General features: G+C 42.8%; 1 protein-coding gene across 3 annotated transcripts in view; it reads right to left on the minus strand.

Annotated features, from left to right (window-relative positions):
- strn3 (striatin, calmodulin binding protein 3) overlaps positions 1-27,260 on the minus strand; it is a 342,931-nt gene that overhangs the window by 37,947 nt on the left and 277,724 nt on the right. For all 3 annotated transcript variants that reach the window (XM_078233702.1, XM_078233700.1, XM_078233699.1), the window contains 5 exons: positions 23,694-23,869; positions 11,495-11,542; positions 11,234-11,355; positions 5,684-5,851; positions 2,853-2,993 (listed from right to left, as the gene is read on the minus strand). In XM_078233702.1, the coding sequence (XP_078089828.1) occupies positions 2,853-2,993; positions 5,684-5,851; positions 11,234-11,355; positions 11,495-11,542; positions 23,694-23,869 (655 nt within the window). The remainder of the gene's footprint in view (positions 1-2,852; positions 2,994-5,683; positions 5,852-11,233; positions 11,356-11,494; positions 11,543-23,693; positions 23,870-27,260) is intronic.

The following is a 27,260-nucleotide window of genomic DNA, read 5'->3' on the forward strand; positions in this document are numbered from 1 at the left end:
GGACTTATCGACCTTCAGTTTATTCAAAACTGCCAATACATCCTCCCTCCGAACATCTATTTCCTCCAGCCTATTAGCCTGTAACACCTTCTCTTCCTGAAAAACATGGCCCCTCTCCTTGGTGAACACTGAAGAAAAGTATTCATTCATCACCTCGCCTATCTCTACTGATTCCATACACAAGTTATGCCCCCTAATTCTTGCCTAATCGCATCATAATTACCTCTCCCCCAATTGTAAGCCTTGCCCTGCCGTCCGGCCCTATCCCTCTCCATTGCAATAACAAAAGACACCGAATTGTGGTCACTATCTCCAAAGTTCTCTCCCACAACCAAATCTAACACTTGGCCCGGTTCATTTCCCAGTACCAAATCCAATGTGGCCTCACCCCTTGTCGGCCTATCCACATATTGTGTCAGGAAACCCTCCTGCACACACTGCACAAAAAGTGCCCCATCCAAACTATTCGACCTACAAAGGTTCCAATCAATATTTGGAAAGTTAAAGTCCCCCATGACAACTACCCTGTGACCCCCACACGTATCCATAATCTGCTTAGCAATTTCTTCCTCCACATCTCTATTACTATTTGGGGGCCTATAGTAAACTCCTAACAACGTGACCGCTCCTTTCCTGTTTCTAACTGCAGCCCATATTACCTCAGTGTGCATATCCCCCTCAAAGTGCTTTTCCGCAGCCGTTAAACTATCCTTGATTAACAATGCTACTCCTCCACCTCTTTTACCAGCTTCCCTACACTTACTGAAACATCTATACCCCGGAACGTCCAACAACCATTCCTGTCCTTGTTCTACCCACGTCTCCGTAATGGCCACAACATCGTAGTCCCAAGTAGCAATCCACGCCCCAAGTTCATCCACCTTGTTCCGGATGCTCCTTGCATTGAAGTATACACACTTCAACCCACCTTCCTGTCTACCGGTACCCACCCTTGACCTTGATACCTTCCCCAATATCTCACCACCCTCAACACTGACTTCCGGACTACAACTCCTTTTCCCACTCCCCTGACAAATTAGTTTAAATCCCCCTGAAGAGCCGTAGCAAATTTCCCTCCTAGGATATTGGTGCCCCTCTGGTTCAGGTGCACCCCGTCCTGTTTGTAGAGGTCCCACCTTCCCCAGAACGTGTTCCAATTATCCACGTATCTGAAACCCTCCCTCCTGCACCATCCCTGCAACCACATGTTTAAGTGCACTCTCTCCCTGTTCCTCAACTCGCCATCACGTGGCACCGGTAGCGTACCAGAGATGACCACATGTTTTGTCTTTGCTCTCAGCTTCCAGCCCAGCTCCCGAAATTCCTGTTTTAAATCCCCGTCCCTTCTCTTACCTATGTCGTTGGTACCACGACTTGTGACTGTTTCCCCTCCCCCTTAAGAATCCGGAAAACACGGTCCGAGACGTGCTATTCTCCTATTTCTGTCCGAGACGTGCTATTCTCCTATTTCTGTACTCACTAGCTTGTGGCACTGGGAGTAATCCAGAGATTACAACCCTTAGTCTATTGCAAACTCCCTGAATTCTTGATGCAAGACCTCATCCTTCTTTCTACCTATGTCATTAGTACCAACATGTGCCATGACCTCTGCCTTATCACCCTCCCCCTTCAGGATGCCCTGCAACCGTTCAGTGACATCCCGGACCCTGGCTCCAGGGAGGCAACACACCATCCTAGAGTCTCTTTCATGAACACAGAAGCGCCTATCTGTGCCCTGACTATGGAGTCCCCTGCGACTTTGCTCTTCTGCCTTTGACCCTTCCTGCTGAACAACAGAGCCAGCTGTGATGCCACTGCACTGTTTTCCTTTGATAGGTCATCCCTCCACAACAGTATCCAAAGTGCTATACCTGTTAGAAAGGGGGGCAGCCAGGCATTCCTGCACTGACTGCCTGCCTTTTCTGGCAGTCACCCATCTATCTGCCTGCACCTTGGGTGTGGCCACGTCTCTGTAACTCCTGTCTATGATGCTTTCCGCCATCTGCATGCTCCTAAGTGCATCCAACTGTTGCTCTAACCGAACCATGCAGTCTGTGAGGAGCTGCCATTGGATGCACTTCCTGCAAATGTAGCCATCCGGAACACTGGAAGCGTCACGGACCTCTCACATCTCACAGTTAGAGCACTGCAGCTGACTGACATTTCTAGTGTTAATTAATCAATCACTTCAAAGTAAATAGTTATTAAATTTAGCACTAATTAAGCCCTTCTTTCCTTGTCCTCGTCCAACCAGTTCCAGTCCTTACTGATTATGAGCCAATATGTAGTTTCAAACTAATTTAGCTAACTCTGAAAGCAAGCTTAATGACTACTTATCTCCTGGACTGCAACAAAGCATAACTTTTACAGGAGAGGAAGTGCGAGATCTTTAATGTACATAGAACATAACATCATGTTATACTTCAATATGAGACTTTTAAATGCCTGCTGAGGGGAAGAAATGCATAAGCATTTCTTGAATTTATTTTAATATCTGCTCATTAAACAAAAACGTAAACCACAGTAAAAAGATATTATTGCAAGAAGCGAGAATTGATGTGGGGATATAACAGAGTGAACGCCTAGGGAGAAAACTGATCATATGCAGGAATAAATCTTCCTACAGGTAATATGAGATCGAGTCTTACAACAAATTGCCACTGTGTTAAGAACATTTTAAGGATAAGGTGAAGAACAAATGGCATAGGAGAAAGAGGGAATGGAAAAAGTTACTCATGATTCTTCTCAGTGGTTACCAGGCTGAAGAATGGATAATTTCACCAAAATTATTTCTTTGCAATAAATGGACTCAGCACAGAAAATGTTCAATAACTTATTTGCTTGCAACTCACCGGCGTCGACCTGCGATGCCAGCATCACCAAAGGCTGAGAAGTTTGCATATCATAAATGACTGTGTTGCCACTATTAAAGGAACCCAAAACATGTGCAGGATCGTCACCCACAAAGTCAACTGATGTGGGGATTCCATTTTCTGAAAGATCAGTTAAAACAAGTGTTTTGTCATCTTAACTGAAATATTAACAGGTACACAACATAACATTCGGCATTAAATTGACAATCTAGATTTTAAAACTGACAGCCTATAGGATGGATATTAGGGAAAAGGAAAAAATAGTTTGCTGATTTTAGGGCTACTCAGGCACATTATTTAGAATAAATGGAGCTTTACATCTAATGATTCTTTACCCAATACAGAATGCCAACATTGCATGCCCACTTATTAACATTAGTGAAAAGTTCAGATGAAGCAAATTCAACAGGTATACATTCAAATTTGTATATTTGATGTTGTCGGCAGATACGTCCATCAGGATTTCCACCATTACATGATTTATTGTTGAATTTCACCCCATTACTGAAGCATTTATCCAATCGAATAGATGCGAGCAGGGGGTGCTGAAACACCAACGAAAAGCAATAAAAAAGGCACCAAATGCACATCCCCTTTCTCATTCCATAAAACCATAGGCCATAAAACGCAGGAGCAGAAGTAGGCCAGTCAGCCCATCGAGTCTGCTCTGCCATTCAATGAGATCATGTCTGATCTGAGATGATAATCCCCAATGCCACTTTCCTGCCTTAACCCTTCATTCCTTTACTGATTAAAAATCTGTCCATTTCAATCTTGGACATACCTAATGAACCAGCCTCCACAGTCCTCAGCAGAAAAGAATTCCACAGATTCACTACTCTCAGAGAAGAAATCCCTCCTTATCTCTGTTGGTTTGCATCTGCATGATGGTTAGCACTTCTGCCTCACAGTGCCAGGGACCCGGGTTCAATTCTGGCCTCAGGTCACTGTGTGTGTGTGTGTGTGTGTGTGTGTGTGTGTGTGTGTGTGTGTGTGTGTGTGGAGTTTGCACATTCTCCCAGTGTCTGCGTAGGTTTCCTCCCACAGTCCAAAGATGTGAGGGTTAGGTTGATTGGCCATGCTAAACTGACCCCAGTATCAATGGATTAGCAGGGTAAATATGTGGGGTTACGGGAATAGGGCCTGGGTGGGACTGTGTTCGGTGCAGACTTGATGGGCCGAAAGGCCTCCTTCTGCACTGCAGGGAATCTACGATTCTAAGCCCCCTTTAAGAATCCTTTACATCTCAATAAGGTCACCTCTCATTCTTCTAAACTCCAATGAGTACAAGCTCAACCGACTCAATCTCTCCTCAAAACACAATCGCTCCATTCCCATATCAATTTAGTGAACCTTTTCTGGACTGCCTCTAATTCCAGTATATCTTACCTTAAATAAGGAGATCAAATTAGTGTGGTCTAATTAGTGTCTTGAATAATTTTAGCAAGAGTGCCCTATTTTTATTCCTTTGGCAATGAACATAGAACATAGAAAGCCACAGCACAAACAGGCCCTTCGGCCCACAAGTTGCGCCGATCACATCCCCACCTCTAGGCCTATCTATAGCCCTCAATCCCATTAAATCCCATGTACTCATCCAGAAGTCTCTTAAAAGACCCCAACGAGTTTGCCTCCACCACCACCGACGTCAGCCGATTCCACTCACCCACCACCCTCTGAGTGAAAAACTTACCCCTGACATCTCCTCTGTACCTACCCCCCAGCACCTTAAACCTGTGTCCTCTTGTAGCAACCATTTCAGCCCTTGGAAATAGCCTCTGAGAGTCTACCCTATCCAGACCTCTCAACATCTTGTAAACCTCTATCAGGTCACCTCTCATCCTTCGTCTCTCCAGGGAGAAGAGACCAAGCTCCCTCAACCCATCCTCATAAGGCATGCCCCCCAATCCAGGCAACATCCTTGTAAATCTCCTCTGCACCCTTTCAATGGCTTCAACATCTTTCCCGTAATGAGGTGACCAGAACTGCGCGCAGTACTCCAAGTGGGGTCTAACCAGGGTCCTATAAAGCTGCAGCATTATCTCCCGACTCCTAAACTCAATCCCTCGATTAATGAAGGCCAGTACGCCGTAATGAAGGCCTATTATCTGCTGAATTTGCATGCTAGCTTTTTGTAATTTATGCACGAGAACCCCTAAATTCCTCTGAACTGCAGCTTTTTCCATTTAAATATTCTGCTCCTTTATTCTTCCATCCAAAGTGCATTACTTCACATTTTCCTACAATATATTCTATCGCCCAAGTTTTTTCCCACTCACTTAATCTGTCTATATCCCTCTGTAGACTCTGTGTATTCCTCACCACTTGCCTTCACACTTATCTTTTTGTCATCCGCAAACCTGGCAATACAAGTACAGATCATAACAAATGAAAATAGCTCTGACCACAAAATAGAAGGTGACTGCAAGATGTTCCTTTCACACACATTCTCCATTTCAAGTATAATCTTTAATTCCATTTTACAAGGATTACTCTATACAGGACAAGTCCTCTAATTGCATTTCAGAGTGTTAACTTTATATGTAAATCAGTAAGCCACAGCATCTGGTTCATTTGCATTAACCAAAGAGCATCTTTAGTTGCATCTTTTAATCCTTAGTTTTGTTTTATATAGAATTCACAGAATGCATTTACTTTGTGTCAAGATGTCATGTTTCTCTTCCTTTCACAACTGATCCAAAAAGAATTAAAAATTGTACTTCTATCTTTATATTTATAATGATACAAAGACATAGCATTACAAAAGAATATCTGTCAAATCCAATAGCTGAAAACATTTCTATACTTACCCCCTTCTGCATTGTAAGTACTCAGGCAAGGTGATTTCTCAGTTGGGTTCCATAATCGAATAGTGCCATCTGCTGAGCAGGATAGCAACCGGTTCTTTATACCACTAAATGAAAGACCCCATACTGCGTCTGTGTGAGCCACCAATGTATTTAATATGACACTTGGATCTGCAGAATAACATGACACAAAATAGTTAAATTGGAGGTGCCAGAGTTCTTTAACATTTCCTGATACCAACATGTATTATATTGCATGCACCACAGTCTCCAGTAGATTGATGAGGGAAATTCTAGAAGTTGAAGTGAAGTCAGCCTGTGGGAGCAAAAGTGGTTTACAATCTCAACAGCGATGCATATGATTAATTTGGAAAGCCCTCAATGTGGGACACAGAAATACAGAAATGTGTTAGTATATATTTCTTCTTTTGGTGGTGTTGTGACAGATGATGGGTTCTCGTGACTCAGTCAGGTGATTTGATGATCAGTTACATCTTAATAAGTGATTTTACATTGGAATTCGATTTATTTTCTTACAAAATTAATTTAATTTCTATATTTCAAGAGCCAACTACATAGATTTTTGTACTCTTTCGTGGAACTGTTTACTCCAAAGAATTAATGTCCTCAGTAAATCGCTACAAAATGTTGATACAACTTTATTGAATGCTTCACAATTGTTAGTCTCAGTTAAAAGTTTTGTCATGGAAGTTTGAAAAGACTATGGGCAGGACTTTATGGCCTCGCTCATTCCAAAACCGTAAAATCCCACCCGAGGTTAACAGACCTTCCCATTGTCCGCCCCTCACCCACTCTGATTCCCTTGGCGGTGGGGCAGTAAAATTCTGATCTATAGCTTCACGGAAGCAGAGGCACTAACATTAACAAAAAGTACAGGTCCCTCTGATGATGAGAAGCATACAAGACTGAGGAAGTTATTTTTCAATGAAGCTAGAGACAATGACATCACTTTAAAAGGGAAAGTAAAGATCACTATTGAGATTGTCAATGTTATTTATGACAAAATAATGGTGCAATTGCGGAGTAGAAGTGAATCCCTGAAGAAAACTAAATGTCATAAATGCTTCTGGTGAATGTTCTTTTTCTGTATTGAAAAGAGTTAAAAATTATTTGCGAAATACGATGAGTCAGGAACATTTGACAAGTTCAGCAATATTGGTGATTGAAAGTACACCTTCACAGGATTTTATCTACAAAGAGGTAATTGTTCTGATCTTGTAATGAAAAAGTTGAGAAAAAAGCTTTCTAAATTGCTATGACAACAAGGGATGGAGCAAGAAAATCTTAAAAATCTGTCCCTCTTCTATATTCTCTTGATTAAATTTTGTTTTGCAAAATGGGCCATTGCTGGTCTGATACAATGGCATTAGCTGGTCACATGCTGGTAGTTCTAACCACCATCGCTCTCACGGCTGGCCTTCAGAAAATGTCTAGGACAAAGAGCGGAATCCTGCCAGACAAAGGCACTGATATTGGACTTGGACTCACTGGACACTCCACCCACATGAATTTATGGCAATAATTTTTGATTTTGAGAGAGTAAGTGTGATAAACACCAGGACTTACATGGGGAATCCCTGATTGGCTTCCCAGTGGGACTCATAGAATACGAGTTCCGGGGTGATTGGTAATTACCTTACCAGGTAGAACTCATATCCCAAGCCCTTCATAAAGCAGGCCCCTGAGTGGGTCCATTGTTATAACATCCTGGTTGGGATCTATATGTGTTCACCACAGACTTGTGGTTTGTTTTACTTTTACTGTGTGCAATAAAGTACCGTTCCTTTACAGCTGATTCCTGAGTTATTGCACTGACGACAAGGTAAAAGTAACGTTTCGTTCCTGGACATACTGGGTGAATTCCTCTCCCTTGTATTTTTTGAATCCCAGTTGATATTGGGATAGTTAAAGTCTCCTACTATTATTGACCTCTTGTTCTTACAGGCAGAAATTTGCCTACAAAATTTGTTCTTTTATCTCCCTTTCACTATTTGGGAGTCCGTAGTATACTCCCAGTAGTGTGACTGTCCCTTTTTTATTTCAGTATGTCATTCCGTCTCACAAATGGAATTGATTCTTTAACCATTAGTGCTACTCCCCCTCCTTTTTTATCCCCCACGCTACTGTGTCAGAAGACTCCATAACCAGGGATATTGAGCTGACAATTTTCCCCCTCCTTTAGCCAGGTTTCTATTATGGCATCATGCTGCCATGTGTCTATCTGTGCCCTTAACTCATCTATGCCTTGGCATTCAGAACAGCTAAATTCTCATTATCTCTAAAGTGTACCCCGTGACCGTGTGGGAGAGGAGAACTGAGCTCAGCAGGGGGCCAGGAAAAGTAGCAGCACCCTCACTGTAGACTGGCTTTCAATGCATATACATGAATTTGTCAGTGCAGACAAAGGGAATGCTTCACTGTCAACAGGACACAGCTGGACGTCCTTGCTAACTGCAGTAAAACTGTAATAAAATACATGATTAAGTGACCATTGTCTGAACAGACATTCCATCCATCTACCACTAAAGATTATGACAGTACCGATGAGACGTGATTAAACAGCTACATTTGGGCCTACCACTTTGTACCATATGTAAATAATATACTGGTGTGCATGAAACAATTAACTTTACTCGAAGTTATGCCCTATAAAGTAGCTGACTGTACACGATTGAAGGAGGGTAGACTGAAGAAGCCTTAGGAATTTTTCCATTAACATAAGAACTAGGAGCAGGAGTAGGCCATCTGGCCCCTCGAGCCCACTGCACCATTCAATAAGACCATGGCTGATCTTTTCACGGACTCAGCTCAACTTACCCGCCCGCTCACCATAACCCTTAATTCCTTTACTGTCCAAACATTTATCTATCCTTGCCTTAAAAACATTCAATGAGGTAGCCTCAAATGCTTCATTGGGCAGGGAATTCCACAGATTCACAATCCTTTGTGTGAAAAAGTTCCTCCTCAACTCCGTCCAAAATCTGCTTCCCCTTATTTTGAGGCCATGCTTCCTAGTTCTAGTTTCACCCACCAGAGGAAACAACTTCCCTGCTTCTATCTTATCTATTCCCTTCATAATCTTATATGTTTCTATAAGATCTCCCCTCATTCTTCTGAATTCCAATGAGTATAGCCCCAGTCTACTCAGTCTCTCCTCATAAGCCAATCCTCTCAACTCCGGAATCAACCTAGTGAATCTCCTCTGCACCTCCTCCAGTGCCAGTATATCCTTTCTCAAGTAAGGAGACCAAAACTGTATACAGTACTCCAGGTGTGGCCTTACCAGCACCCTATACAACTGCAACATAACCTCGCTGTTTTTAAGCTCCATCCCTCAAGTAATGAAGGACAAAATTCCATTTGCCTTCTTAATTACCTACTGCACCTGTAAACCAACTCCTTGTGATTCTTACACAAGGACACCCAGGTCCCTTTGCACAGCAGCATGCTGCAATTTTTTACTATTTAAATAATAGTCCATTTTGCTGTTATTCCTACCAAAATGGATGACCTCACATTTACCAACATTGTACTCCATCTGCCAGACCCTCGCCCACTCACTTAGACTACCTATATCCCTTTGCAGCCTTTCAGCGTCCTCTGCACACTTTGCTCTGCCACTTATCTTAGTGTCATCTGCGAATTTTGACACACTACACTTGGTCCCCAACTCCAAATCATCTATATAAATCTAAACAATTGCGGTCCCAACACTGATCCCTGAGGCACACCACTAGACACTGATCGCCAACCAGAAAAATACCCATTTACCTCCACTCTTTGCTTTCAGTTAGTTAACCAATCCTCTGTCCATGCTAATACATTACCCGTAACACCGTGCACCTTTATCTTATGCAGCAGCCTTGGGTGGGGAACCTTGTCAAATACCTTTTGGAAATCCAGATATACCACATCCCCAAGTTCCCCATTGTCCACCGCACACGTAATGTTCTCAAAGAATTCCACCAAACTGGTCAAACATGACCTGCCCTTCATGAACCCATGCTGCGTCTTCCCAATGGGACAATTTATATTCAGATGTCTTGCTATTTTTTCCTTGATGATAGATTCAAGCATTTTCCCTACTACAGACGTTAAGCTTACTGGCCTATATCATAGAATCATAGAAACCCTATAGTGTTGAAAGAGGCCATCAGGCCCATCGAGTCTGCACCGACCACAATCCCACCCAGGCCCTACCCCCATATCCCTACACATTTACCCACTAATCCCTCTAACCTACGTATCTCAAGACACTAAGGGGCAATTTTTAGCATGGCCAATCAACCTAACCCGCACATCTTTGGACTGTGGGAGGAAACCGGAGCACCCGGAGGAAACCCACGCAGACACGAAGAGAATGTGCAAACTCCACACAGACAGTGACCCAAGCCGGGAATTGAACCCAGGTCCCTGGAGCTGTGAAGCAGCAGTGCTAACCACTGTGCTACCATGCCGCCCGTTCTCTCCTTTTCGATAAGAAGGCAATAAAGGATCTATCATTCGCAAACACTCTGTCCAAATATCCTTTTAGCTTTGACAATTGCCAGGATCAAATCCCCAGGAACTTTACATTTTTACGGCCAGGCCCTTGCCAACACAGATTATCTGTCTGTGAGGACAAAATGACCTCATAGAATCACAGAAACCCTACAGTGCAGAAGGAGGCCATTCGGCCCATCGAGTCTGCACCGACCACAATCCCACCCAGGCCCTACCCGCTAATCTTGAAACCTCTGTTCAGCAGATTAATAGTTGAAACAATAACCATCTCAAGAAGGCAAATAATTTACATCCTTTGTCCAAACAAAGGTGGAGAAGTGGGACTCATGTCACATGACCCCTCCACGCCCTCCAAATCTACTAGAACATATATCATCATGTGGTGCTGAAAAGCTCAGAGTGCCATCTTCCATAAACCAAGCAGCCACTGAACCAGAGCTTTGTCCAGGTTTAAAATTGCCTGGCCCTCATCTGCACTGTTTTCTACTAGAACTTCTGTATCAGCACCTAGAAGTCTAATTCATCCATACGTGTCCATCTCATTGTGCAAGTCATCTCTACTGGAAAAGTGAATTATCCAGCATCAGTCTTAACCTGTTGACTCTGAAAGAATACACCATTGGCCTTCGACTCTGGACTCGACTCGCGTGAAATATTTTGGTCTTTGCTCTGTACCTCTTTCTTTCTGCTATTCCTCTTTTACTTTATGAATGAAAAAAGAGAGTGGTGGGGGGAACGTTGTGAACCCGCATTTTATGTGCAAAATAAACTAACCCTCTGATTTTACCCTATCTAGAGTTTGTTGTGGGCTTATTAATAGAAATTGAATCACACCAAAACAGAAAAGTTGGGAAAATATGTCACCGCTTATAAACAGGGAAATAAAAATCAAGACATCTTCCTGTTTATGGATGGCGATGAGAGGAGAAATCAGGGATGTTGAAATTAAACCCACTCCTATCTGCAACACTACTGAATAAGTAAAGAGCATGCGGCAATTTTCAAAACGGTTTTCCATTTAGTACCTACCATATGTATCATAAGGATCAACATTGGGACTGGGCATATTCCAGCATCGTATTGTTGCATCAATGCCACCACTGAAACACTGCTCACCATTAGAACTAATTGCCAAAGAAAGTACAGGTCCACTGGAAACAAAATAAATCAGTAAAATAATTAAGTGATGTATGCAATCTAGAAAGTTAGCATGAAGTGTTTCACTTTAATTAAAAGTAATTGCTTACTCTCATATAAAATAAACTTTATGATAAAACTGATACTACTTACATATGGGCTCTGAATGTATATATTGGCTCCACATCTAATGAGGTACTCCTGAAAGAAAATAATTGCTATTTACTGAATATTATTCATTGCTGCAGTTAAAGCTGGTTAAATACATTTGTCAATACCTTGTCTTCTATTTGCTTATTATAGATAAGTGGAATTATGGAGAATTGTCACATAGAATTTGCAAATCAACTGAACAAAACAGAACTAATCTTTGACACGACTATGAAAGTGTATGCCAAGATAAAAACATGCAACAGAAAACAATAGTTTTGAAAAGTTTTGAAATACTTCACCTGTTCAGATTAAGTACAAAACAAGGAAAAATAATTTCAATAATTTGAAATAATGCATTATAGAGGATGATTTTCTCTGTGCACTGGGTGTAAAATTTGTAACTCCTTTATAAAGTCTCCAATTTTGCAAAACATGGCATATTGAGCAAGCCTTCCTACCACATAGCAGGGAATAATAAAGTCCATGATCCTGAATGAAATGCTGCAAAGGATATATATAGGTTAAATAAATGGGTAAAAAAATTGCAAATGGAGCATGATGTGGAAAAATGTGATTGTCCACAATGGCAGGAAGAACAGAAAAGCATTATACTATTTAAATGGAGAGAGACTGCAGAATGTGGCAACACAGAGGAACCTTAAACCTGAATATTTAGCATGTAGGTACTTAGGAATGTAAATGGAATGTTCAGTACCTCGAAGTCTACTCATGATCCTACTTGTAATGTTCTTATTTTTGTATGTGCACACTGACAATTAGTTTAACAAAAATCATTGCATTTATATATTATCTTTCACAACATCAAGATGTCCCAAAATACTTTACAGCCAATGAAGAATACTTGAAGTGTAGTCATTGTTGCAATGCAGGAAACACAACAGTCAATTAGCGCACAGCAATGTTCCTCAACAGAACAATGATTATGACCAGATTATCTTAGTGACGTTAATTGAGGGATAAATATTGGCCAGGAAACCAAAGAAATCTTTCAGGTTCTTTGAAATAATGCCATGGGATCTTTTGTATCCACCCGAGGGTGCAGATAGGTTTTTGGTTTAACATCTCGTTGGAAGGATGGCATCTTTGGCAGTACAGCATTCCCTCAGTACTGTACTGAAGTGTCAGCCTAGATTTTGTGCTCAGGTATCTCACCCAGATGCAAGAGAGCCATGGCTGACACCTGGACTTTTAAACAAAATGTTACTCTATTTGGGCAATTACTTGTGCAGAAGGAGGGAGTAAGATGAGCATGATGCTGGGTGAAGTTGTTGCCCACCAATGTACTTTGGCAAAATTTCTCTTTCTCAGTCGGTTTCATTCTACCAAGGTGATTGAAGCTCAAAGTAGAAGCAAGCGAATTGGTATGAGGGAATTTAGATGGCGTAACATGGGGAGGGGCAAATAGAACAAAATCAGAATAAAATGTAATTTGGCATGACAGAAAATGAACAGTACTTTTGAACATGATAAACTTGACCGACAGTGAGAATTAAATGAGCAGAACAGGTTACTGTTCTCCAGAGGGTTAATAGGGGAAGAAATTTCCATGGGAATATTTTTGTTGAAGGTTGTTCCTCCATTGTTCCAATGCAACAAAATATTAGCTGGAGAATTTTGATAGACAATTTTCTTACAGACATAGATATCTCTCAAGTTAGGTTTCATTATCTGCTGGGTTAATTTTAAAATATGAAAATTTGGTGAGATGTTGTAAAGATTCATGCGCCTTCTTTAATAGTATGCATATGGAGTATGTTAACTATTCATAACTGTATTTCAGCAATATCTTTAGATACTGCCAACCAATTTGAAAAAAACTTTCATTAGCCTTCTACAACTACAGGAAATTCCAAAATGCTTTACAGCCAATTTTTGAAGTGCAGCCACTGTTTAGGAATCAGCAGCCAATTTGCGTACAGAAAAGCCCCTCAAAACAGCAATATCCTTCAAACAACAATGAGATACTGATCCGATAATCTGTTCTGGCGATGTTCGTTGAGAATAAATATTAGCCAGGACACGAGGGAGAACTAACATGCTCTTCCTTGAAATTGTGCCAAAATATCTTCTACATCCACTGAAGAAAGAAGGTTTTCTATCATTGCAGCACTCCTTCAGTTTTGCAATTAAATTACAAGTCTAGATTTTGTGCTCAAGGCTCAGGAATGGCACTTAAAACACAAATTTCTATTTCAGGGCGTGTGTGTTGCCACTGAACCACAGTTGGCACCTGAACCTTTAAATTCAAATGTTATTTCATCTTGTTAATTCCCCCTTGGGTAAAATGGGAGTGCAGCAAGTACTGCTGCAACATAAGAAACATAAATTCAGTTGTCAGCTATGACTCAGTAATACCAAATAATCTAATCTCAGTCAAAGGTTTGTGGGTTCAACTTCCACTTTAGAGACTTGGGCTGCTATTTTCCAGCTGTTCACGCAAGCTTCTCCAATGGCTTTCCTGGTGGTGAGGGGTGCATTCAATGGGAATCGCATTGACAATGACGGAACCAGAAGATCCTGCCACTGGCCAATGGCAGGCTGCCTCTGACGCCGTGAAACATGTGGCAGATTGTGTTGAAAATCCCACCCTAGATCACCAAATTTAGGGTGACACTTCAGTGTAGTACAGAGGAATGTGGCATTGTCGAAGGCATCATCCGTCAGAAGAGAAATTAAAACAAAACTCCATCTGTCCTCTCAAGTGGATGTGATAGATCTCATGGCAAAAACTTCACATTTTAACCATCAATATTTAAGTTGGTCTAAAACTTCACAACAACTTGGTATCAACAGTCTGACAGTTCAGTACATTTGAACTTGACAAAAACCGACAGGCAGTGAAAATTAAATGGACAGGACAGGTGACTGTTCTACAGAGGGTTAATAGGGGAAGAAATTTCCATGGGAATATTTTTGTTGAAGATTGTTCCTCCTTACGTTGCTTAAATGGGGTATAAATGAAGGCACACATTAACACATTCATCTCAGACAGAATTTGGAGTTATATTCCACACATAACCCCACACATAACTCCCGGTTGAGCACGAGGTCAGATTCACTGCCTCTAAGGAAGCATTAATGAACAAATGAATCAACAAGTGCTACATCATCCATACAGGTTCCTGACTATTCAAATAGAAAGGTGACAAATCAAGTATTAAACTACCCCAATCCTCCTGTTAAGGAATGGTATGTGATAATAGACAGCAGTTAAGGAGGGGAAAAGAAAGTGAAACAGAAAGGCTGAATCACCAGACTACTTTCAGCAATTCAGAAGAATGATAGTGCTTTTAAACACGTTTAAAAGTGACTAAGACCTCACACTCTATATTTATAGCAATTTCCTCATTAGTGTAGTGGTTGGTATCTCCCTCCAACACACAGGAGACCGGGATTAAATTCGCCGACAGGGAGCTGCCAAGTTCCTAAACATCACGGCGCAGTGTCTGTTTTGGGGAGGCGATGGCCTAGGGATATTATCGCTAGACTATTAATCCAGAAACTCAGCTAATGGTCTGGGGACTCAGGTTCTAATCCTGCCACGTCAATTTGAATTCAATACAAAATTTTTAAAATCTGGAATTAAAAATCTAATGCGACCCTCCTCCCGCTTGTGTGTGCGCAAATAAACTAACTCTTAAAGTTCATCCTATCTCGAGTTTGCGGTTGGGTGATAAATAGAAAATTGGATCGCACCATACACTGATGACCATGAAACCATTGTCGATTATCGGAAAAACCCATCTGGTTCACTAATGTCCTTTAGGGAAGGAAATCTCCCGTCCTTACCCGGTCTGGCCTACATGTGACTCCAGAGCCAACAGCAAAGTGGTTGACTCAACTGCCCTCTGAACAAGGGCAACTAGGGATGGGCAATAAATGCTGGCCAGCCAGCGACGCCCGTGACCCACGAATGAATTAAAAAATATATATTCTCTGGGATAATTCTAATATTTAAATACTGAACAAAGATCCTTAAAATGGCTGAAACTGCCTGTGACACCAGGACAAAAGAAGCCACTTTGCAGTTTCCGATATCTTGTACCTCATTATCTCTGAGGAACTACTAGCAATCACCTGGGACTGTACAGTCCAACTTCAAAGGGAGTTACATCAAAGGGTTTTTGTGTTGATAACTCAGGCTTGCCCTTGGAGATGTCTGCTAAGACAATGGCCTCTCAAACCTTTCTTTTAACCCCTAATGGCAATCCTGAATACAAAGCCAAATTTGAGATCTTGGAGAAACATCCTTTGTTGAAGACCTCGTTATGTGGTAATGTTACGTGACCTAAGCCTATGGCTTTTTGAACAGTTTAATAATATTTTGTTGAGTTTCATAGCTCAGTCTGCTGCTTCAAATCTGACTGGCAGGCCACAACAAAGTCGTGGTAGGCCCTTGTTAGACACTCAGCCCCATTTACCGTGCCTGCTGGAAGGTCTGGAAGCCTACAGGATTGATTCATCTCTGCATGCCCATCACATCATGTGACATCATCACCACTGGAAAAGTGAATTATACAGCATTGGTTTTCAACCCACCAACTTCAGTGATGGAATACCTCATTGGACCTACCCATATGGTTAACCCAATAACCAATGTTTATTATCTTTGTGGTCTCTGTATTGTAAATCTTTCTTTTCACTATCTATTTCTTTACTAACTGGAGGCCACACTGTGACCCTCCTCCCGCTAGTGTGCGTGCAAATAAACTAACTCTTAAAGTTCATCCTATCACTGAATAACAGATGTGTTGAGTATAGGGCTAACGGGAGGACTTTGAATAGTGTGGAGGAGCAGAGGGATCTAGGTGTATGTGTGCATAGATCCCTGAAAGTTGGGAATCAAGTAGATAAGGTTGTTAAGAAGGCATATGGTGTCTTGGCGTTTATTGGTAGGGGGATAGAATTTAGGAGTCGTAGCGTTATGTTGCAACTGTACACAACTCTGGTGCGGCCGCACTTGGAGTACTGTGTGCAGTTCTGGTCCCCACATTACAGGAAGGATGTGGAGGCTTTGGAGAGGGTGCAGAGGAGGTTTACCAGGATGTTGCCTGGTATGGAGGGGAGATCCTATGAGGAGAGGCTGAGGGATTTGGGATTGTTTTCGCTGGAAAGGCGGCGGCTAAGAGGGGATCTTATTGAAACATATAAGATGATTAGAGGTTTAGATAGGGTGGATAGTGATAGCCTTTTTCCTCTGATGGAGAAATCCAGCACGAGGGGGCATGGCTTTAAATTGAGGGGGGGTAGTTATAGAACCGATGTCAGGGGTAGGTTCTTTACCCAGAGGGTGGTGAGGGATTGGAATGCCCTGCCAGCATCAGTAGTAAATGCGCCTAGTTTGGGGGCGTTTAAGAGATCCGTAGATAGGTTCATGGACGAAAAGAAATTGGTTTAGGTTGGAGGGTCACAGTTTTTTTTTTTTAACTGGTCGGTGCAACATCGTGGGCCGAAGGGCCTGTTCTGCGCTGTAATGTTCTATGTTCTATGTTCTATCTCGAGTTTGCAGTTGGGTGATAAATAGAAAATTGGATCGCACCATAACCGAGGGGTTAGAAAGTACACCACTGCTTACAAAGAGGAAAACGATTCAAAACACCTTTATGTTTTCAGACAAGTGGTGAGAGGAGAAATTTAAATTAAATTATTTAATTTATTTAAATTAATCCCTTTCTATCTGCACTAAAAGTTCTGAATAGTTTGTAAGCTCGTTGCAATCAATTGGTTATCATCCTAATTGTCTGCCACGTGTCCATGTTTAGTATCATCAGTAAGGTTTTGAAATTTTACCCCATATTCCAATTTATCCAAGTTGCTTATACATACTAAAAAGAACAATGGTTTTAGCACTGACCCTCAGGGAACACCACTGCATGCTAAACTTCAGCTTGAGAAAACAACCATTTATCACAACTCATCGTTTCTTGTCTTTAAGCCAATTTTTAAATTCAAGTTGACATTAAACCTGTATTCAGCTTTATTAATCAGCCTTTTATGTAGTCCTTTGGTCATTTTCTTAAGTTTTACTTAAACATCTGCCACATTCCCTTCAACCTTCTCTGTTTGCTTCACCAAAAATGCAATTAGATTTCTAATTGATCTGCCTTTTACAAATCTGTCTCGGCTCTCCTTAATTAAATCAAACCTCTCCAAGTGCCTGTTAATGTTTTCCATGATTATTTTTAAAACCTTACCCATCACCGATGTTAAACTGACTGATCTGCAGTTTCATGGAGTGTCCTTGCATGTTTTCTCGATCAAGGTTGTCATATTTGCCACTTTTCAATCCCTTGACACTTCATTAATTTCTAGGGAAGATAATGGCAAGCCCTTCCACTATCACCAGTCCCCACTTCCCTTCACAACGTGGGATACAAGCCAGCTGAAAAAGTGGACTTATTCACTCTTAAGCATAGCCAGAATTCCCAGGTAATCATAGAAATCATAGAAACCCTACAGTGCAGAAAGAGGCCATTTGGCCCATCATGTCTGCACTGACCACAATCCCACCCATGCCCTACCCCGATATCCCTACATATTTACCCACTAAACCCTCTAACCTACGCATCTCAGGACACTAAGGGGCAATTTTAGCATGGCCAATCAACCTAACCCGCACATCTTTGGACTGTGGGAGGAAACCGGAGCACCCGGAGGAAGCCCACGCAGACACGAGGAGAATGTGCAAACTCCACACAGACAGTGACCCAAGCCGGGAATCGAACCCAGGTCCCTGGAGCTGTGAAGCAGTAGCGCTAACCACTGTGCTGCCTAGCCGTCCATAAGGTATATTTCAATTTTTAGCCTATCCATTATCTACCATTTCTGCTTCTATTGTTATTTTGTCAACATCCTTGTGCTTAGTAAACACCAATACAAAATACTCATCAAGTATTCTGGGTCTATTTAAGGTAGTGGCTAAGAAAACGGTAACACAGTTTCACATTAATTGTGGGAAGTTACTGTGTCTACTGTATCAATCATTATACATAATGAATCAGCATTTGAATAAGTATCAACAGCATGGATTTGTGAAGGTGAACTCATGTCTGATTAACTTAGCTGACAATCATAGATGGGAGCATCTACATGGACTTTCAGCAAGTATCTGATAAGGTTTCAAACAAGGGATTAGCAAAAGCAAGGAATCTTGTAATTTTGTTGTGGAGTGGGGTGGGGTGGGTGGAATGTGCTAGGAGTCAATAGGATAAAGGGTTTGTTCTCCTGACTGGTATGATAGTTAAGTGAATTCCCAGAGATTTGTACTGGGGCCTCAGTTTATATATTGTGTTATTGTGACATGAAGTTAGTACAATAAGTTGTGTAGATGGGAAAAATAAGTTACATAGATAGGAAGGGGTAAAAACTATGCTAGAGTGGCTTCAAGATGGAGAAGTGCAAGGTAGATGGGGGCAGTGCAGTTGATGTTGTCTACATGGACTTTAGCAAGTCCTTTGACAAGGTACTGCCTGGTAGGTTGTTGCATAAGGTTAAACCTCACGGGATCCAGGGTGAGGTAGCCAAATGGATACAAAATTGGCTTGATGACAAAAGTAAGAAATCTCACAACACCAGGTTAAAGTCCAACAGGTTTATTTGGTAGCAAATACCATTTGCTTACTGTGTTCACCCCAGTCCAACGCCGGCATCTCCACATCTTGATGACAAAAGCCAGAGGGTGGTTCTGGAGGGTTGTTTTTCAAACTGGAGGCCTGTGACCAGTGGTGTGCCTCAGGGATCAGTGCTGGGATCCACTGTTATTTGTCATTTATATTAATGATTTGGATGAGAATATAGGAGGCATGGTTAGTAAGTTTGCAGATGACACCAAGATCGGTAGCATAGTGAACAGTGAAGAAGGTTATCTCAGACTGCAACGGGATCTTGATCAATTGGGCCAGTGGGCTGACAAATAGCAGATGGAGTTTAATTTAGATAAATGCGAGATGATGCATTTTGGTAGATTGAACCAGGGCAGGACTTACTCAGTTAATGGTAGGGCGTTGGGGAGAATTACAGAACAAAAAGATCTCGGGGTACATGTTCAGAGCTCTTGAAAGTGGAGTCACAGGTGGACAGAGTGGTGAAGAAGGCATTCAGCATGCTTGGTTTCATTTGTCAGAACATTGAATACAGGAGTTGAGCATCTTGTTGAAGTTGTACAAGACATTGGTAGGGCCACACTTGGAGTACTGTGTACAGTTCTGGTCACCCTATTATAGAAAGGATATTATTAAACTAGAAAGAGTGCAGAAAGGATTTATTAGGATGCTACCGGGACTTGATGGTTTGAGTTATAAAGAGAAGCTGGGATAGACTGGGACTTTTTTCTCTGGAGTGAAGAAGGCTGAGGGGTGATCTTAAAGAGGTCAATAAAATATGGAGGGGCATAGATCAGCTAGATAGTCAATATCTTTTCCCAAAGGTAAGAGAGTCTAAAACTAGAGGGCATAGGTTTAAGGTGAGAGGGGAGAGATACAAAAGGGTCCAGAGGGGCAATTCTTTCACACACAGGGTGGCGAGTGTCTGGAACAAGCTGCCAGAGGTAGTCATAAAGGTGGGTACAATTTTGTCTTTTAAAAAGCATTTAGACAGTTACATGGGTAAGATGGGTATAGAGGGATATGGGTCAAATGCGGGCAATTGGGTCTCGCTCAGGGGTTTAAAAAAAAGGGCGGCATGGACAAGTTGGGCCGAAGAGTCTGTTTCCATACTGTAAACCTCGATGACTCTATCTCCACTATGGTTCTGAGAAAGACAAATCAGAATATTTCCTTAAAGGTGAGTCGAGGGGCAGTGAAAGAGTAAAGGATATTTAAGTGTTTACATAAACCATTAAAATGTAGTGCAAAGATGAAAATAGGTCTATAAAGGACAAGTGGAATTATCTCAAGATGGATTGGAATTCCAAAGTAGGAAGTTATGTTGATTCATAGTCTTGGTAAGAAAATATCTGCAATATTGCACACTAAACCTAAAGATAAATATATACAGTGCAGATAATCTCACGGTTAAATTATTTTGACAGGTTGCAAACACTGCTGTCTGTCAAAGCTTTGACAAAGGGTCGTCTGGACTCGAAACATCAGCTCTTTTCTCTCCTTACAGATGCTGCCAGACCTGCTGAGATTTTCCAGCATTTTCTCTTTTGGTTTCAGATTCCAACATCCGCAGTAATTTGCTTTTATTTAGAAAAAGAGAGCAGTTCTTCAGAACAGGATGCATTACTCAACTTTAGACACCAACTCAGATACTGGAACTGAGAATAGTTCAGAAGGTTTTTCATTATTCATTCCCACAATTAGTGTGACTCGGCAAGGCCAGTACATGTTTCACATTGCAAATTACCCTCAAGTCAGTCGCGGAGAGCCACCTTCTTGAACCATTATAGTCCACATGGTGCAAGTACACTCAAATTGTCAGCTAAAGAGGTTTGCATGTGAAGCTGCATGCAAACAACAACAATTCGTCATGGCTGCCATCATGACCATCTCAAGTACTGTCAAACTTCAGCAGTCATACATTTCCCATCTCTAGCCACTGACAAACCACCTCAGAGAAACATTAATAGGTAACCAACAACACAGAGGAACGAGGACTCTGGCTCAGGGTAGTTTTCAAATAGTCACATAACCAGTTGTCAATGTGAAGGGACCTCTGGAGCAGTGTTGTAAATTGTTGTCTTTTGGTTTAGCTGTTGTTTTCAGAAGTTTAGCCATACAATAGGGAACATGAAACATATTATTTTAGGATTGGGTCAGATTTGAGAAGGAATGTTGATGACTCTGGGCAGGGGAAGGGCCATTCAGGTGAACGTATTCTCAATTTTCTTATTACTCTGGTAGCCCCAATATTCTTGCTCTACAACCTTTGGTTCCTCAAGCCATTCTTTACCTTTTTGCTCCACTTCTTCCTTCTTAAGACAGCTCTACAACAACTCAGTTTTGAGTGGCAAGATTATAGAGCTGTGTTTCCCCACACTATTTTCTACTGTGACTCTATTTTAACACTTGAAAAGCAATATGACCCAAATGCCAGTAACAACAAAACAGCAAATAAGGCAGCATAACATATAGTATATAAGTATTAAAGTTCACTTATTATGGATCAACATCGTTTCTGAAAATCTGTGTTTTTAAAGTACTTTAAAGTACAAAGTGAAAAAATGTTATTTAATGTCCTCATGTAGTTTTCAGCCAACTCTCCATATTCCCTGGTGACACAAAGATTCAATTAAGGTACTCTCCACCCCATCCCCAGAGTGCAATCATCCCTCTTTTACCCCAAACACGCAATATACACACAAGAACTTCTTTGACACCATCATACGGACACCAATACTTCTTCCCAATTTCCCTCAACACCTCACACATACCGACTAGCCCCTCCTATGGTCTGGTTGCCAGTGTTTGTGAAGCAGAGTCACCATTTCTGGGATAAGGAGCCTGTGCAACTGGCAAACAGTAACAGAAACACAGTAAACTTTGAAGCTACCACTCACCTTCCCAGCTGCACGATCTCCCATTTTCTCCTGCACTCCCGGGCACAGTCAGTGTCTGCCAGTCACAGACTTGCCTGCGCCAAGTCAGCTCTCATACATCCTGGGTTTGTCCACACTTGCTGCTAACAGTGTTTTAGAGCACTTCAGCTCAAAGAGCACTTCAGGTTCACCATCTGTCACGTGCTGTTTGGTGCAACTGATCTAGTGGGTTAAGGGCTGTCCTCCCTGAGCCTCCAGATGGGTTGTCTCCAATCCACAGTTACTGCTAAGAGGAGGGGGAGCTGGCAACTCTGAATGTGACCTCAGCGCCCCTCTTGAAGGCTCGCAACCCACATTTGGGAACCACTGCTGCAGAGCATGCAGGAAGTGATTATGAATCCTGACAACTGCTCTGGGTTGTAGTGAAGGATCCCTCCCAAGATATCAGATAGTGGATGCATTGCTTTGGATTCGACAATGGTTTGCTCAATCATAACCATTTTTGATGCATGGTTATCATTCTATCGATGCTCAGCATTGGTGCCCGAATTCCTGTCAGGAATTAAGAGCCACTGGTGAGGGGAAGGCTATCCTTCCCAGCTGCCAGATTGCCAAGGGGGTTGAATAGAGGAGTTAGAGAGTACTGGGATAAACATCATGATTATGCCATAAAAGCAACAAGAGTCAGAATGTGTGGTCACAAACTGAACATTTAACAAATGGAAGTCCTTCCTGTTGAAACATTGCTGGCTCGTTATTAGAAGCATGCAAGCCTACGTAGTCCATGATGCCCTACATCCATGGAAATGCAGGAAAATCCTAGTGAGGAAGGCAAAGAACTGCTGATACTTGCAGTGCACCTGTGATCTGCAGGATCACCAAGTGTATGACACAGATTGATGTCACGAGAAGCATTTTAGAAAGAACCAGAGGGACGCAAGTTTAGAGGCACACTGACCTTCATTTTCACAAACAACACAGTGCATACATACTGTGTTATGGTCCAATTCTCATACTGACAGGAGGCATAGGTAAGTGCCCACTTCCCATCAGCTTATACATTGCTCCTCTGAGATTCAGGTATGTAATTCTGTTCCTGAAAACCCTCATATGCAATGCCTCCTTTGCTCACTTCTTGCAGTCGATGTAGATCTTTGTTGGTGCTGCTTCTCCTGATTTAGGAAGTGACAGCATTTACATGGTCAGCAATTGATAACAAGCAAATCCTGTGAATTAGGTCTTGCCCTCCACAAATAGACGAGTGAGACAAAAGTCACAAATACTTGCCAGAAATCTGGTCTAAAAGGACCTAGAAAAGTTAAAAAGACCCTGAGAATTAAATAAAGGTGAGAATTATTTTTAAATCATACTCCTGGATGAGTTAAGGAAGCCATGTTTCAGGTGCGCAGAGGCATTACAAGTTCATAAAAGCACCTCGTTTCAGACACAGTATCCTCAGACATATTTAACTAATGTCTACATTTTGTTTCAGGCAGCCACCTGGGAATGGGTATCTAGTATCAAAACCAATATGATGTTGTGCATATGTAGAATATCATTCTGGTACACAAAGTCATATTGCAAAACCTTTCTTTGTGGTACCCACTTGGACTTGGAAACTTGTGCACAGTACATATTAATTTCTAGCCTTGTCATATTTAAATATGCTTTGATACAAAAGCAACTTCAAAAACATACTTTTTGGCAGGGACAGTTTTCTGGAGATTCCAAAGCTTAAGGGTGTGGTCTTCAGAGGCTGTAACCAGCACAGGCTCTACAGGATGGAAAGCTAAAGCACGTACTCCATCAAAGTGACTCCGTAGTGTGTACTTGGGGTTCCATGTCTTCCTGAATGCATCCTTATTAGCCGGTAACTGAAAATGAACACACAGTTAAAATATATTATGTTGCTGAAAACAAGAATAAATTGATGATATTGGTAAAAGGAAACAATATATCCCCACTTCCACACAAAAGAATCCTATGTTTTTCAAATGTGGTGAATTGCAAAATATCATGCGCTTTCTTTCTCTCAGTTTCTCCGTCTCTGTCACATCTGTTCTGATGCTACCTCCACAATGGTGCTTCTAACATATTTTTCCTCAAATGAGGATTCCATGCACTGTGTCAAAACATGTCAAACCATTTCCTGACTTCTGGCCTCATCCTTCCCCTCACTCCCAGAACTGCAATAAGCTTTCCCCTTGTTCTCACTTTCCACCCCATCAGCCTCCATATTGATAGGGTCATCCTCCACCATGAAACACATATTCCACTCCATGGGCATGCTGGTATGCGGGCAGGTGCGCATGCGTGTGCGCGCGGGTGGGGATGCGTCCGTGTGTGGGTGAGGGGGTGTGTGCACGTGTGGGGGGGTGTATGTGTGGGGGTTGCATGTGCGCGGGGGGCGTGGGCAGGGGGCACACGGGTGTGGGTGTGTTGGATTTAATTAAATTGAAGACAGAGGGGAAATTTTACCATCGTGTTGCGCCCGTTTTCGCATGAGAGTGTGGGGGGACACAGGCGCGCATGGGGAGGTGGGTGCGTGGGGAGGTGTCTTTGTGAAGGGTGTGTATGCGGGGGAGCATGTGTGTGCGCGAGTGGCTGGGGGTGTGCGTGTCTGTGTGCAGGTGGGGGCATGAGCGTGTGCGCACGCGGCTTGGGATGCGTGCATATGTGGGTGAGGGGTTCATGCGTGTGTGGGGTTGCGTGTGTGCAGGGGCGGGAGCGTGGGTGGGGGGCGCATGGGCAACTGGGTGTGTGTGTGTGTTGGATTTAATTAAACTGAAGACAGAGGGGGGAATTTTACCATTGCGTTGCACCCGTTTGTGTGTATATGTGTGGGGGCGTGTATGGGTGCGGGTAGGGGGATGCGTGCGTGCGTGTGTGTGTGTGGGGGGGATGAGTGTGTGCGGGGCGTGGGTGCGGAGGGGGTTGTGTGTGGGCGGCGCAGGTGTGTGGGGGCGCACGTGGCAGGCGCATGGGGAGCACAGGCATGTGTGTTCGATTTAATTAAACTGAAGACAGATGGGGGATTTTACCATCGCATTGCACCTGTTTTCAAGCAGCACGCAGTGATAAAGTGAGTGAGGCATAAAGCGATTAACGTGACTGGCGCCGGTTTTCGTGACCAGCACCATTTTATGAGCACAGGATATCCGGCATGGTCAGCCTCTTGCCAGAAATGGCCGAGAGGCAGGTTAATTTATTGAAATTTATTTAAAGAAGCTTATATGTCATTAGCAAGTCCAGTGCTCAATTGTCCGGGCTCACCTGTCTGTATGACCATGCCAGGAAAGGTGCGCACCGGCGAGGAATAGACATGCTCCCCCTGAACGGGGAACAGTCGACTTGGCCTCACCGCTGGAACCGGAGGCCATCGAGGCCCCCCTGGGGAGGCTGAGGGCAAGGGGGTGCCACCCTTGCACCTGGGCAATGCCTACCAGGCAGTGCCAGGGAGAGACTAATGGGAAGAGGGGACCCGCTACCACTCTGCAGCGATCGGGGGGGGGCACGACAGGGGGGCCGCTGTCACTCTGCAGCGATCGGTGGGGGGAGGGAGGGAGAAGGGGGCCCACTGATGATCTGCAGCGATCGGTGGGGGAAGGGAGTGAGACAGGGCCCGTTGTCACTCTTCTACAATCGGTGGGGGGAGGGAGGAAGAGGGGGCCCGCTGCAGGGCCACGAGGGAGGACAGTGGGGCTGCGATCGGTGGGGAAGGGAGAGGGTCTGCCATCGGTCTGGCCTGACCCACAGGCTTCTGCAGCGAGCAACAGGCTCGCTCAGAATTTTGCAGGCAGAGTGTGTGTGGGGAGGCCTAAAAACACAGCCAAAAGACGGATCTGAAACTCTCCCAGTTTCAAGTCCGCCCACCACTTCAGACAAAAATGGTAAAATATCGCCCAGAGTGTCTACGGAGGTGAAAACATCAAAAGGTCCAGGTATGAAAAGCTGGCACTAGAAGTGAATAGGACCAAGTTAGATGTTCTACAAGTAAACATACCATGGGTAAAATTTGCATTAGGAGATAGGAGATAAGGATTTGGATGTTAGCTGTTGAATTTCAAAGGGAGGTTAAAAGGAGTTTGCAATGTAATAAATATCACAAGTAAACTTGGGAAAGGTTAAGTTTTATTTGACCCAAGAGTGGGGAAATAGAGAACACTGAAGAATTTTATATTTTGAAGACAGCTGAAGACATTTGAAGACAGTTGGAGTTTAATCCAGACAAACGTGAGCTAGTGCATTTTGGAAGGTCCAATGCATGTAGGAATTATACAGTAAATGGTAGAACCCTTAGGAGTATTGACAGGCAGAGAGATCTGGGCATATATGTCCACCGAACACTGAAAGCGGTAACGCAGGTGGATAAGATAGTCAAGAAGGCATACAGCATACTTGCCTTCATTGGTTAGGGCATTGAGTAGAAAAATTGGCAGGTCATGCTGCAGCTGTACGTAACCTTAGTTAGGCCTCATTTGGAATATGGTGTACAATTCTGGTCGCCACACTACCAGAGGGACGTGGATGCTTTGGAGAGGGTACAGAAGAGGTTTACCAGGGTGTTGCCTGGTCTGGAGGGTATTATCTATGAGGAGAGGTTGGATAAACTCGATTTGTTCTCATTGGAACGACGGAGGTTGAGGAGTGACCTGATAGAGGTTTACAAGATTATGAGTGGCATGGACAGAGTGAATAGTCAGGTGCTCTTTCCTAGGGTAGAAAAGTAAAGTACTAGGAGACATAGGTTTAAGGTGTGTGGGGAAAAGTTTAGAGGAAAAGTGTGAGGCAAGTTTTTTTTACAGAATGGGTGGTGAATGTTTGGAACGCGCTGCTCGGGGAGATGGTGGGAACAAGTACGATAGCGGCATTTAAGGGGCACCTAGCTTTGAAAGTCTTTGAAGTACTTGGCTCATATTTAATATCATGCCCCATTAATTTTTGCAAGTCTTTTGATTTACAGATCCGGTCTATTTCAAAGGAGAGATTAGCTCTGTTTGTTTACACAGGCACTTTCACAGTCTACTAGTTTTCACAAGCCTTTTGATTGACAGCTCGTCTATTTCAGAGGCGGGATTAGCTCTATTTGTTTACACAAGCACTTTCACGATTGTATACAATGTAGGAAAAGTATGAGGTTATGCACTTTGGTAGGAAGAATAGAGGTGTAGACTACTTTCCAAATGGGGAGAGAATTCAGAAATTGGAAGCGCAAAGGGACTTGGGGAGCCCTACTTCAGCATTCTATTAAGGTTGACTTGGTAG

The sequence above is a fragment of the Mustelus asterias genome, chromosome 18 (assembly GCF_964213995.1).
Source record: "Mustelus asterias chromosome 18, sMusAst1.hap1.1, whole genome shotgun sequence".
NCBI classification, from domain to species: domain Eukaryota; kingdom Metazoa; phylum Chordata; class Chondrichthyes; order Carcharhiniformes; family Triakidae; genus Mustelus; species Mustelus asterias.